A 13,768-nucleotide genomic window follows, 5' to 3' on the forward strand; every position below is an offset into this window, starting at 1 on the left:
ATCACATATCTCTTGCAAAGAACAAGGTAGTTCCATTACCAATAACTATACATTATTGTACCTCATTGCCCTCAAAGAACAAATAGTAAAAAACAAGAAAAAAAAAAACTCTGTCCTAAATCATTCTGTTAAGTAGGTTATGAGTTGTGTTTTTCTCAGAGGATGAGTCACTTTGGGGGAATAATTTAAGATCTTTATCAATTTCAATAATCAGGGATCAAATGCTTACTCCAATCTAGGTATGCAAAGGCCTAGAGAACATAGTCTCTGACTGGGAATAATTTGTATTCTATCACATTGTTCACTGGCTGCCATCATTCTTGAGTTTCTGTGAGTTTCTTATAAGCTTACTCCCCTTATCTCCCACAGTTTCTGATTAGAAGTGGGCTGGGAAACCTGATAACTGAACTCACTAAACATGTATGTAAATATGGGTCAGAGTGAGAGGTCAAGAGAAAAATGCATAGCATTCCTACAGAGATTTTTTAGCGGCTATTTCAAAGGCCACTTTTAACTCTCTCCCTAGTTTCAGCTTAAGGACTTCAACCTTTATAATAAGTGAAGTCTTACCTTGCCATAGTAAAATATGGTAACTTTATTTTGCAGAATGTGGTAAGCACCATAAAGATCAAAAGATCCTTTTATTGAAAATGAGTGAACTTTCCATGGAGTTGATATTAAAAAATATGTATTTTAAAAGACACTTGGAAATATGGCAGTGATGATGTGTGTTTTCCACTATTTGTTATAAGTCAACTACTTGAAAATCTTGAATATTATCACAGTGCACGTTTTCTTGGCTTTTAAATTTGGACAGTACAAAGTTCTATGTTACAATAAGGCAGAATGCAGGTTTCTGGAGTTTTGGCAAAATTCTGAAATAAATTATTTTCTGAAATAATAAAATTTGGAGATACTAGAAACCAAAAAACCAATCTAATACAAATGCTTTATGTTATAGATTCTAATTGGCAGATATGAGAAATTTATTATTTTAATAGTATTTTATTTTTCCAAATACATGCAAAGATGTTTTTCAATAATCACCTTTGCAAAACCTTGTGTTCCAAATTTTTCTTTTTTTCCTCCTCCTCCTCCCCTCAAAACAGTAAGCAATCTGATCAAACATGTGCAAAAAGAAACATATTTCTGTATTTCTAAACACATTTTCATATTTGTCATGCTGTGAAAAAAACAACAGATCAAAAGGAAAAATATGATAGAAAAAACACTAGCAAACAAACAACAAACTCTCTCTAGATGTGAAGAGCACAAGTATATTGGATTTGCCATGTATCACAAAAGGAGTTTATTTTGCCTATTTTCTAAGTATACCAGATATCAATCTTAACAGTTATCTAACCATTCCTTCACTTGGTTGTCAGAGAATATCTGGTTCAATGTATATCACAAAGCATTTCATTTGAGGAAAGTGGGGTTTATATTGTTCTGAGGATTATCTGATTATTAATAGAAATATTTGTTTAATTGTCATCTTGCTGATCTTGTCCCATGATGATGCATTCAGATTTTGAATATAGTATCAATTATATGCTTATTAATCACTACATAAAGCCAATAGTTTGTTAGCCCTTAATTCTGTGCTGTTGGGACAGAGAATGAGAATAAAAACTGATACATACAGAGGAACCTATTAATTTAATTTTATTTACATTTTTTTTATTAATGCCTTTTGTTTTTAAAATCCTGAACAAATCAAAATTGCCATAGTGTCTTTGGAATTGAATCTTACTTTATAACAAAGAAAAAAAGTTAAGCAAAATACCCAATATGATGATTGCTGGATGCCCTAGAAATTCCCCTTCTTTCTTCCATGAGAGGGAGATATCCTTCATTATTTGTTCACTAGAGTCATTACTGATTGTACAATTACTCAATGTTGGGCTTCCTTTTAATTCTCTTTTCATTAACATTGTTACAATCATTGTATGTATTAACTTCATAGATATTATTTTGATTCCACTTAATTCACTCTCCCTCAGTTCATACAAATATTCCTATTTCTCTGAATTCCTCTTAGTAAAATGAAACTCTGTGACATTCACATAACATAGTCTGTATAGCTTTTCCTTAAATTATGAACATCTACTGTCCTTGCAGGGTTTGCTATCACAAAAAGTGCTGCTATGAATATTTTAGTTCCTTCTTCCTGCCATCAAATGTGCCCAAGTTTCCCATCTTTAAGGAATTTTCATTAAATTCTAGCATTCCCTCAAACTATCCTATTTCTCCTCCTTTTCTTATCTAAATCCTTTGAAAACATTTTTCACACTCCCTTCCTCTATTTCCTGTTCATACATTCATTCTTCTGCTGTTTTCAATCTGATTTCCAAACATATCATTCAGTTGCTATTCCTCTCTCCAAAGTTCTCGATGATCTCTCAATTGCTACATCTGCTGGGTTTTTTTTTTAATCTTCATCCTTCTTGACCTATCTGCTAAATGTGACTGTTGACTGCTCTTACTGCCCGGATACTCTCTTCTCTGGGTTTTCATGACATTTATTGTTTAGTTGTATCCAACTCCTCATGACCCCAAGATCCATAGCATGCTAATGCTGCCAACGGGGTTTTCTTTGTAAAAATTCTGGAGTGGTTTGCCATTTTCTTCTCCATGGGGCTAAGGCAAACAGGTTAAATGATTTGCCTTGGGTCATGAAGTTAGAAAGTAGTGTCTGAGAATCAATCAGAGCTCTGGTCAACCTGACTCTATCTAGGTAGCTTAATGGATCTCTATCCATTAAGTATTAATTATCCATTAAGAATCAGGAAGATTTATCTTCATGAGTTTAACTCCAGTCTCAGAATTTACTGCTATGTGACTGGGTAATCCACTTAATCCTGTTCACCTTAGTTCTGTGAGCTGTCAATGTAAAATAAGCTGGAAAAAGAAATGGCAAACCACTCCAGTATCTTTGCCAAGAAAATCCCCAAAATGTCTCACGAAGAGTCAGACACTCCTGAAATGACTGAACAGTTTCCTGGATCCAGGCCAATGTTCGATCCACTAGGCCATCTACCTGTGTCTTTCATGACACTACTCTCTTGGTTTTGCCTTTTGTCTGATTCCATCTCCTTTGCTGACTTATTATTTACATCATCTTCTTTAGCTATTGGGGATCCCCAAGACTACCATGGGACCCTCTTCTTTTTTCCCTTGATACTTTTCTTTCTTGGTAACCTCATCTAGTCCCATGAACTTAACTATTCAGACAACCCACATATTTACATATCTACTCCAGTCTCTCCTCTGAGGCCATTCATTTTAATTATGAATTTAATTTAGTCCTTCAGTGAAATTTTTCTGGAGTTCTTACCAGACTAAGAAGACTTCTTTTCCTTTTCTGCTTATAATTAAGTAGAAATGTTAATTGATTAAGAAATTTGGGAACAGAAAGTGAGCAAAGGATAAAGGAACCTGAGTGTTCCATCATTTGGATTATTTTTCTATGAGTAATAATATTAATAACACAATAGAATTTCAGTAGCACTTTAAGGTTTGCAAAACACTTTACGATTGTCTAATTTTATGTTTATTACATTCCTGGGATGTTAGAGTTATTATCCCCATTTTACAAATGGATAAATTGAGGCAGACATAGGTTAAGTGGATTGTTTATGGTCATATAACTAGATAGTATTTAAAGCTGGATTTGAATTTAGGTCTTCCTGACCTTTCTTCTCCAATGTTCTATCCATTGTGCCCCCAAGCTGCTTATATCAGAAGATCAGAATATATGAACTACAATTTGAAAAATCTCACAAACACACACATACACACACACACACACACACACACACACACACACCCCTTCAGCTTTCTACTAGAGGCAATACTTTTTTCCAAATTTTTGGCACTATTTCTAATTACAGTGATTGCTATTAAATAGTAGAAATTCATGGATTTTCTTAGATTATTCTCTAGCTTCTTTCAAGGTTTAGTTCATTGCCATTTTCAGGATTTCCAAAGAAGCCTTCCTTAATTTCCTTAATTATTAGTGTTCTTTTCTTCTGAAGATGCAGTCATCAAATCTCTTCACCTTTCTGATCCTTCTGAGGGGTTGGACTGGATCCCTAAGATTCTGTGTAGCCCTGAAATTCACCTGCAAGGGCACTGTTGACATTCCTTGTAAAATAATGGAGGTTATGAGAGGAGACTCGTTTCATGCCTTTGTATCTTGTTGGCAGTGTTTAGTATCCTGGCAATTGAAGAATCAAATGTTCTTTCTAGAACTAGGGCAGATAATGTTTAATCAACTCCAATTGCATAAGAGGGACCCAGATTTGCCAATAGAAAGTCATTTTATGAAAAGGAAACCAACTAGTAATAAAAATTACAATTTTTTATAGATATTTCCTTGGCCTGGTTAAAAACTACTTTTGAAACAATGGAAGTGGAGCAGGTCTTGAGAATTAGAAAACAATGGTTGGAAAGGAATGATTCAAGGAATGATTCAAGCATCACAAGCTTCATCAGCTAGAGGTCTTTGTGTTAAATGCTATTAAAACTCTGTTGCACATTGTTAATGACCCTTGCCTTTTGTTCAGAATGTCCCATTTTGCTCACTGCTCCAGTTGCCTGTGACCTCTTGGGCCTTGTGCCTCCTTAGAGATGCAGGCTTAGACCAATGAAAAGATTGTTTGTATTGCACTAACTGTATACACTGCATAGCATAACAATCTTGTGATGATGGAAGGGTTTAGTGGATCATTATGTGCTAGGCAGAATTCACTATAACATGACTGAGCTCAAATTTTCAGAATGTGCAAAGTGGGAGGGATGAAAATTCTGATTGTTTTGTTGGGAAGAGATCTTGCTTCCCTTGTTTATCATTGAGTCCAAAAAGCATTCTTTTTTTGTTTGGGGGGGATTTTGAATGAGGGGTAATATTTTTGATATCATCTACTTTTAGATAATAATCTTATTTATTTTAAATAATGATTTTAATATAAAGAATTTAAAAAGGAAAAGAAAAAAGCAGAGGAAAAATGACTAATATAATCAATTGAATCTTACAGCATTTGCAGTATGTTCCAACTATAATTCCCCTCCTTTGCACAGAAAATAGATTTTTTTCTCTTCTCAAAGTTCAACTTTCTTGATAATTATAGTTTTGCAGTATTTTGAAAGTTTGAGTGAACCATAAAGTGAGTACATGATATATAATGAGAGTGAAAAGGTAGATTGGTGTCAGATTATAAAAGGCTTTAAATGTCAATAATAGAGTTTATATTTGATCTTAGAAGTAATAGGGAGTTATTGGGGCTTGAAACTAGGAATGTAGTGATCAAATTAATACTTTAGGAAAATCTCTTTGGTAACTACAAAGAATAGATGAGAATAGGGTAGAGATTTGAGATATGAAAACCATTTATGAAGATATTACAATAGTCCAGATAAGAGATGATAGGATGTTGAACTTCAGTGGTTGCTATATGAATAGAGAGAATAGGACAGCTGTTTGAAATGTGAATACAGAAACAAGAAGATTTGATAATAGATTGGCTATGTAGAGTGAGTATAAAAAGTCAAGGATGATGTACTTAATAGAAGTAGTGAAATTTGGAAGAGGAATGGATTTGGGGGTAAAGATAATTAGTCCTGTTTTGTACATATTGAATTTTATAGGCCCAAGAAAGTATAGAAGAAACTAAAGATTAAAAAAGGAGAGAATGTATTCTATATATGGAGAAACCCTGTGAATTTTTGGTTTACGTGGTTTTTAAAGAATTTTTTACTAATATATCTTGCATACATAGTAATGGAGCACACATATAGAAAATGATTTGTACTCATATATTCTGATATGGGTGATAAGAAAGTTCTCACAAATTCTTTGACACTGCCAAATTGTTTAACATCAGAAATTTATCTGACTTTATTAGGAAATGACGTTAAAGAAAAGGTATTACCATATATTTTGTCATGGGACCTGGGACCAATGTATATAGTTATATACAGAACTTTTCCATCTGACTTGCAGGTGAAACCCTCCATATATGTTGTCTCTCCTGTTAAAATGTCAGTTCTTAAAGAGCAAAAACTTCACCAGATTTTTCTGTATGGTTTTCTGATCTCAGCAGTTAGTACAATGCTTTGAGCACAGTAAGCACTTGATAAATGCTTTATTCATTCATACTTCAAATAATCTTGAAACTTACTTAAGAGACTGATCCCTGGCTGTAGTATGTAGTTATATAAAAAATAAATATGAATCCTATGTCCCGCTCCTATTACGCAGCTTAGAATGGTGGTACATAGAGTACTGGCTTTCCCTGCAAATCCTGTGCCTGTTACTACTGTGATCTTGGGAAACAATTTAACTTTCTCCATTTTCTTTGTCTATAAAATGAAGAGGCTGGACTTGATGTCCTTATGATGTTTTCCAGCTCTAGATTTATGATTCTATGACTAAGGGACACCTGCTGATTAGTACCAATCTCATTGGTAAATAGTCTTAAAAAAATGACAGTTAAACATTGTTTCTGCATATACCCACAAGACCCATTTTCTCTTCCAAATTTCCCTACTTTGGTCCTATCATCCTTGACTCTTAATTTTTATTCTCAATATATCCAATCTTTGACCAAATCTTGTTGCTTTCTCCATGTTTTATGCATCTGTCCTCTTTTTTCCATCCATATAGTAATATATAAAAGTCACATATTTATATGTGATGCATGTGTGTATGTAAATATTATACACATACACACATGTGTGTGTTTTCTACATATGTACATATGTATATATGTGTGTTTCTGTCTTTCTCTCTCTCTCTCACAATTTATTATACAACACTTTCCTTTTAACTATTAGCTTCCAAGTAAGAGGTCAAAGTTGAGAGTTAAGGAAAAAAGTTACACCCAAAGATAAGTTTTAGCTGTAAAGTGAATGATCCAATGATCCAATGATCCAATGAACTTTGATGAGTTGCCTTCAAATAAAACAAGGAAAATATCTAAAAATCAAAAAAACCTAAATAATTTCCATTCCCAATCAATGCAGAAAGAGCACTGCACCTGGAAGGACAAGTTCTAGCTTTGCCGTTGGCCAGCAGCCAACATGAGCAAAACATTCACTTCTCAGAACTTCAGACTCTTTTCTGTAAAATGGATCCAACACTTATACTGTCTGTCTCAAGACCCCAAAAGATCTCAGCTAAGTATCTGTCCCTTCTAATATAAATTTCCATTTAAAAATGACAAAGTTGTCAGATTCAAAAGGCTATTCGTTTTACCACTCAAAGATGAATAAAAGATACCAATAGATAGAACCAATAACAACAACAAATTGCATTCTATAAAACAGAATTCTAGTTTGAGCAGCAGAGAACAAGCACTAGATTTATAGATAGGAGAGCTGGGTTTGAATCCTGGATCTGCCACTTACTCCCTAAAGAGTAAAGAGTCTGAACTAGAGCCCCTCTCAGGTCCTTTTCAGCTCTAAATCAGTCCTTCTGTGAGAATATGGATATTCCTTTGACATCGGGAAATGGATCAAAATGCTGGGTGGTGACTTGGTTGTTCCAAAGGTGAGTTTATGTCATATTATTGCCATTTATAGTAAGTAGAGAAGGAGGCTCTGTCCCAGAGATTCTCAATACTCACATGAGTAATGTTAGCTGGGAAATTGTACATGGTAGGAAGGGATATTAAGCTGTTTTATCTCTTGAGCAATTGAGAATATATTGTGTTGTCTCTTCCTTGTTATGTTCCATTCAACCGTATAACATGGTTGTTTGTTTGTTTTTCTGGTGATTTAGATTGGAAAAGATTTGTGACAATTTACAAATAAGTTATTGTTCAGTCATGCTCAACTCTTTGTACTCCTATTTGTGATTTTCTTAGCAATTGTACCGAAATCGTTTACCATTTCCTTCTCCAGTTCATTTTACAGATGAGGAAACTAGGGCTAACAGGGTTAAGTGACTTGGCCAGGGTCACAATTTAGGAAGTATCTGAGGGCCAGATTTGAGTTTAGGAAAATGAGAATTCCTGACTTCTGGCTGGCGCTGTATCCACTGTGTCACCTAGCTGTCCTACAAATACATATACAAACATGTATAAACTCATATAAAACAAGACAAACAAAATGTAAATAATAAAAACACATTAAGAAATAAATATTCCAGAAACTTTGAGTATTAAATAGTTGAGTGTTGAATTTGTCTGCTGGGCAAGCAAAAAGTAAAATGTTACATAATTCCTAGAACCCGATAAAATATTGTCATGTTCATTTGAATTACAGATTTTCCTGGGATTGAATTAAATGAGAAATCTATTATGTGAATTTCTATCTATATGTATGTCATATTGGCTGATATATTAGTGTGGAATAATGGACAAATAACTAAATTCCTCTAGCCTCGATTTCAACTAGATGCCTTTAAGGTCCTTTTCTGCTCTATATTTAGATTTAGCTGTATTTTCACAAAGATAAATCATTAAATAAATTAAGAAAAATCACTAGATAAATCTAAATTTAGATTTAGCTGTAGTTTCACAAAAGTTCAGATGGTAATATAGTAGGCCCTTAATAAATGCCTATTGACTCAATGACCTAAAGGGATAGGGAGTGGAGATATTATTTCATTGACATTTGTTTGTGTTCTCTTGTGTCCAACTATTCATAACGCCATGGATATGTATGTGTCCATGAGATTTTCATGAAAAATACTGAAATGGTTTCCCATTTCCTTCTTCATGTGGCAAACATGAAGCTACATGATTTGCCTAAAGTTATATAGCTAGGAAGTTTCTGAGACTGGATTTGAATTCAAATGCTCCTGATTCCACTACTTAGCTGTCTCTTGGCTTAGAGAACTCACAAATAAGGAAATTCTTCCTGTTAATGTAGGTCCACAGCTTTAGAGTCTTAGAAAGCTGCTTAGAGTACCAAGAAATAGTGACTAACTAAAATCACATAGCCAGTCTGTTTAGGGACAAGACTTGGAACCAGATGTTCTTAGTCATGAGGTCAGTTGGCTTTATCCACTATTCTTCTACTACCACTTTAAAACAGTAATATTTAATCCTGTTGCTTGCTATTTTGGGGAGGGGAGAGGTAAAGGAAGGAGAAAGAAAAAAAATTTGAAACTCAAAATCTTAGAAAAATAAATATCGAAGACAACTTTATGTGTAATTGGAAAAATAAAATACCTTTAGAGATAGGTAGGGTATATATTCTGATCTTCCTCTTATGTAATGGGCTGAGGCTTACACTCTTAAGTCTTGTTTTCTTTCCCCAATACTGTACTAAATATAGAACATTAAAAATAGATGCATATATTATTCGTGTAATTGCCTCATTTCTAAAAAGTTGTACATAAGTCTTTTTTGGTAAATGGTATTTTTAAAGAGCTAAAGGGAGACTTTGTCAAAAGAAATTTTCTGGTGAATATTGCCATTTCTACCATAAAATGCTGAAATATATACCATTTGCCATTCTTAGTACCATACTGCAAAGCCATTATGAGGGTTCCATCTTTGTTGGTATTAATGGAGAATGGGAATATTTTCCAAAATGCTTTGCAAACACTTCAAAGATACTAATACAGATGAGCAACCCTTGGCTTCCTTGCAAGGTAGTGAAGTCCTGATTTATGGATTAGGATTAAGAGACTGAAATGGAAAAATAATTTGCCTAGATTTTCAAAGTAAATGATATCAGAGGAGCTGAGGTAACATTTATTTTTCTCTTTATTCAATTCCACTCTTTAATCTATGTATTATTGTATCAAAATTTTTTAACTTGAATTTTTATTAGGATTTTCGTTCCTATTTTTGGTTTTATTAGGATTTTGTCAAATGAGAGACAACATATGCAATAGTGTCAGATTCAAATGGGAAGGATAGCCACTAATCCATACACATGGCCCTAAAAGTCACATGTAGTTTTAAACTATAATGTTATCTCTGATTTACTGTATTTTTATTTACTTCATTAAATATTTCACAATTACATTTTGATCTGGTTCTTGCTACACTTGGAAGTATTATAAGCTGCATGTATTTGACACCTCTGGTGTACACATTGCCTTTCACTTTGGACTACCCTTTGGACTTGCTTTTGAGTTCAAAATTTGCCTCAGATACTTATTAGTTGTGTGATTATAAGCAATTCATTTAGTCTTTCCGACCCTCAGTTTCTTTACATGTTAATTAGACATTATGAGAGTTGTAAATTTACCACAGGGGCCTGTTATGAAAAGAAGTATCATGGACTGCATAGAGCTCTGCCTCTGGAATCAGAGGATGTGAGTTCAAAGCCTAACATGTTTACTTACTACTTTGGAAAAATTAATTCTTGCTTAGATTCAGTTTTCTCATCTGTCAAAGGAGGAGTTTGGATTCTTCCATCTCTAACTCTCTCATAGGAATGTGATTATTTTATTTAAAAGGTATTTCAACAACAATAAAAAACAAACAGTAGCAAGCATTTATTAAGTGACAGCTATGTTCTGAAAAACTAGTTGTACTCTGAGAATGTGGAAGACCTGAGTTCAAATCCAGCCCCAGATACTTACTATGTGACCCTACTTAGCCCTATTTGCCTCAGTTTCCTCATCTGTCAAATGAAATGAAGAAGGAAATGACCAGCCATGTCAGTATTTTTGCCAAGAAAACCCCAAAGAGGTCATGAGATTTGGACAGACTGAAATGACTCAACAACAGTAGTCTCAGCCTTGAGGACTTGACCATGTGGCAAGGGGAGGAAAGCTAATCTCAGCTGTAATTTACAACAGAGTGAGCTGAGAGGTTTGTGGTGCTGGGGGGTTCTGAGGTGGTCCCATTGCAGCTGTGCCCTGATTTCCTCTTGCGATGCACTGATTTCCCTCATAGACAATGCACTGTTTTGTATCTTATATGCAGAGATTAGTGAACAGATGGAAGGGAGGTTACTGTACTCCTTGTTAGTCAGCGTGCCTATTGTATATTATTTCAACAATTAGCTCTTTTCCACTAGTAAATAGCAAAACAACACTAGTCATTTTCTCAGCTGCTTGGCTGAGTAACTTCAGGCTTAAGAAATGACAGCATATGTTTGGGGGGGAGAATAATGACTGTACTTAATGATATTTTTCCTGAGAAAATTAAAATACAGAATGACTGATCAACATCTGAAGCTTTTGTTTAGGAAGCTTCTAAGCAGTTACATATAAGTGTGTAGCACTTAGATGAAGAGGATCTTAGAGAAAAAAATGCTAAAGGCAGAGAGGGGATTTGGAATTAGGGGATGTAGATTTGAATCTTGGCTACATTCATGTGACCTTGGACAAGTCATTTAGCTTTGCTCTCAGCTTCCTTTTGTGTCAAAAGAAGAAGTTCCACTACATACGAATGTAAGCTACTTCTAACTCTGGTATTCTGTGGGGTGTTTCTAAGGTGATGCCTTTTTTTTTTTTAAGTAACCTTTTGGTTGTTTATTTTTAGTTCCTGGCAGCTCTTACCAGGAAAAACCTCTGGGTGACTGGCATATTCTCCTGTAGACATGAATAATATGGTTGTTCTTTCCTTATAGACAGAGCTAGACTCCACCCTTCAAAATTACGGGGACAAGTGACTGGCACAGAAGTGAAGGTCATAAGAATATGAGAGCCATGAAAATCTGAATTTGGCTTCAGCAGCCTCTGATATTGTCAGCTGGGTGTCCTAAATATTTCTTGCTTATTAGAAATAGGAATGACCTCCTTTTATGGAATTAAACCAGAGTTCCTACATCCAGAGATAGAGAGTTCTGTTTCAAGGTTCCAGTGTTTGCCAGCATATGCCCTTTCTAGCAAAACCCAGTTCTCAATTATGATGGATTTTGTAGTTGGGTGAAAAAAAATGGTTCCCTTGTTCTGCTCCTACTAAATATTGTCCTGAAAAGGTTAGCTTCTGATTCCCAGTCTTCTTTGACTATATAAAAGGTTGCTCATATAGAACTACTGAAGTAACAATACTTGAGGGGAATGAAAGAGAAGGAAAGAGAGAAACAGTGACAGAGAGAACAAAGAGAGCTGAAAGAGAGAGACAGAGAGATATACTCAGAGAGAGATACAGATATAGAAATACAGAGAGACAGAGACAGAAACAGATAATATATATATATTTTGAAAATATGTATATTTACATATATATATAGAGAGAGAGAGACAGAGAGAAAGAGAGAGAGAGAGAGAAAGAGAGAGAGAGAGAGAGAGATTGCATAATCACTTAATCTTTGTTGAGTTTGGGGCTGAGAGGCACCCGTGCAGGTGTAATAGACTGAGTAGAACATTCATTATCAGAGGACCTGAGTTTAAACCCATGCTTTTTTATTTGTGTGATTTGTTTGTGTTTTTCAGACAAGATATTCCACCTCCATCCTCACATACATGCATAAACTTTCCCCTCTATAAAATGAGAGATAAGGATTAGAATCTATTCCCTAAACAATCTCTAAGATCCCTTTTAAAAACTTTAAATCTTATGAGTCATTATTCTCTGTACTTTAGAAATTCATTATTGCATCAAAAAAAAAATGCCTTGCAACATTCCATGGCAAAACTTTATTTGTAAAAAATAGAAGAGAAAGAAATAAAGCTGTTTATATAATTCTAAAAGTAAAAAAACAAACAAACAAACAGTAAAAGATGCCTACAGAATGAGAGAGTGGGGAAAGCCAGGGGTCTTGGGTTCAAATTATGGCTACTTCATTACCTGAGGGAATTCACCAGGCCTTAGTTTTCTCATCTGAAAAAATGAAAGGTTTGGACCTAACAGTCCAGATCTGTGAAGTCTTTGAAAGGTATCATTGTGCTACAACAGTGATGTATTGATTTTTATCTCCCAGCAGGAGCATTCCAAAGAAGTTGATCAGGATGACAGCTTTGCATTTATTTCTGTGTTAGCCACTAATACCACATGTACAGTGAAGATTGCTGTTGTCACTAAGGGTGGAGTTGGGCCTTTCAGTGATCCAGTGCATGTATTCATTCCAGCTAATGGTAAGAGCCAATATCCTTACTTGCTGCCAGAAAGTGGTATTCCAGGTGGCAACCAGATTGTCACTAACTATATCATGGGCCTAGGGAATAATTTAAGACTAAAGCTAGTGTCAAGATACATTTTTTTACAATCATAAAATTGTTTTTTTTTTCCCCTAGTTATCAAGTACTATAATAGCATGCTTTTAAATGGCCTTTGTTTGTTCTGAAAATTTTACCAAAGTATATAGTTCATTAGGAAGATAAATACATTTGGATTAGAAAATTTACTCTTTGGATTGTCTAACTCCTTGGAATGGGAAAAAAAGTACTTCAAGAGATCACTGAATTTTAACTTGTTAGATCAGTATTGTAGGGATTGGCAAGATCTTTTAATTCAACAGGGAAAGAAAAGACCCATCCAAATATTTACCTTTGGAATTAGTTTTGAAATGCTACTTGACACTTCAGTCCATTACTACTTCCAATATTACTTCTGGGAAGGCCAAATGGCCTTTGGATTGCTTATTTTAATATGATACTATCTATAAATAAGTAGATGTGAAAATGTCTCTTTCATTATTTCTTGGCTTATTGATTCAAAATCCTGAATTTTGGTCCTACGCTGTGATTTTGGTGTCTTTTTAATTTTGTTGACTTGGAATCTTAATTTTGCATCAGGTGACATAGTACAAAGTCTTTGGTTTTGCAGTTTAGTAGAACCACTTTTGTTCTGATTGTGACCAATCCTAGTCTAGTTTAAGTCTTTGACTTGCCATAAAAGCCCTTTCTTATTGT

At 34.5% G+C, this 13,768-nt stretch overlaps 1 protein-coding gene across 1 annotated transcript in view; it reads left to right on the forward strand.

The window, feature by feature from the left end:
* MERTK (MER proto-oncogene, tyrosine kinase) overlaps nucleotides 1–13,768 on the forward strand; it is a 118,313-nt gene that overhangs the window by 74,887 nt on the left and 29,658 nt on the right. The window contains exon 9 of the mRNA XM_051975807.1: nucleotides 12,838–12,991. Within this exon, the coding sequence (XP_051831767.1) occupies nucleotides 12,838–12,991 (154 nt within the window). The remainder of the gene's footprint in view (nucleotides 1–12,837; nucleotides 12,992–13,768) is intronic.

This window comes from Antechinus flavipes, chromosome 2 (genome assembly GCF_016432865.1).
Source record: "Antechinus flavipes isolate AdamAnt ecotype Samford, QLD, Australia chromosome 2, AdamAnt_v2, whole genome shotgun sequence".
Lineage (NCBI taxonomy): Eukaryota > Metazoa > Chordata > Mammalia > Dasyuromorphia > Dasyuridae > Antechinus > Antechinus flavipes.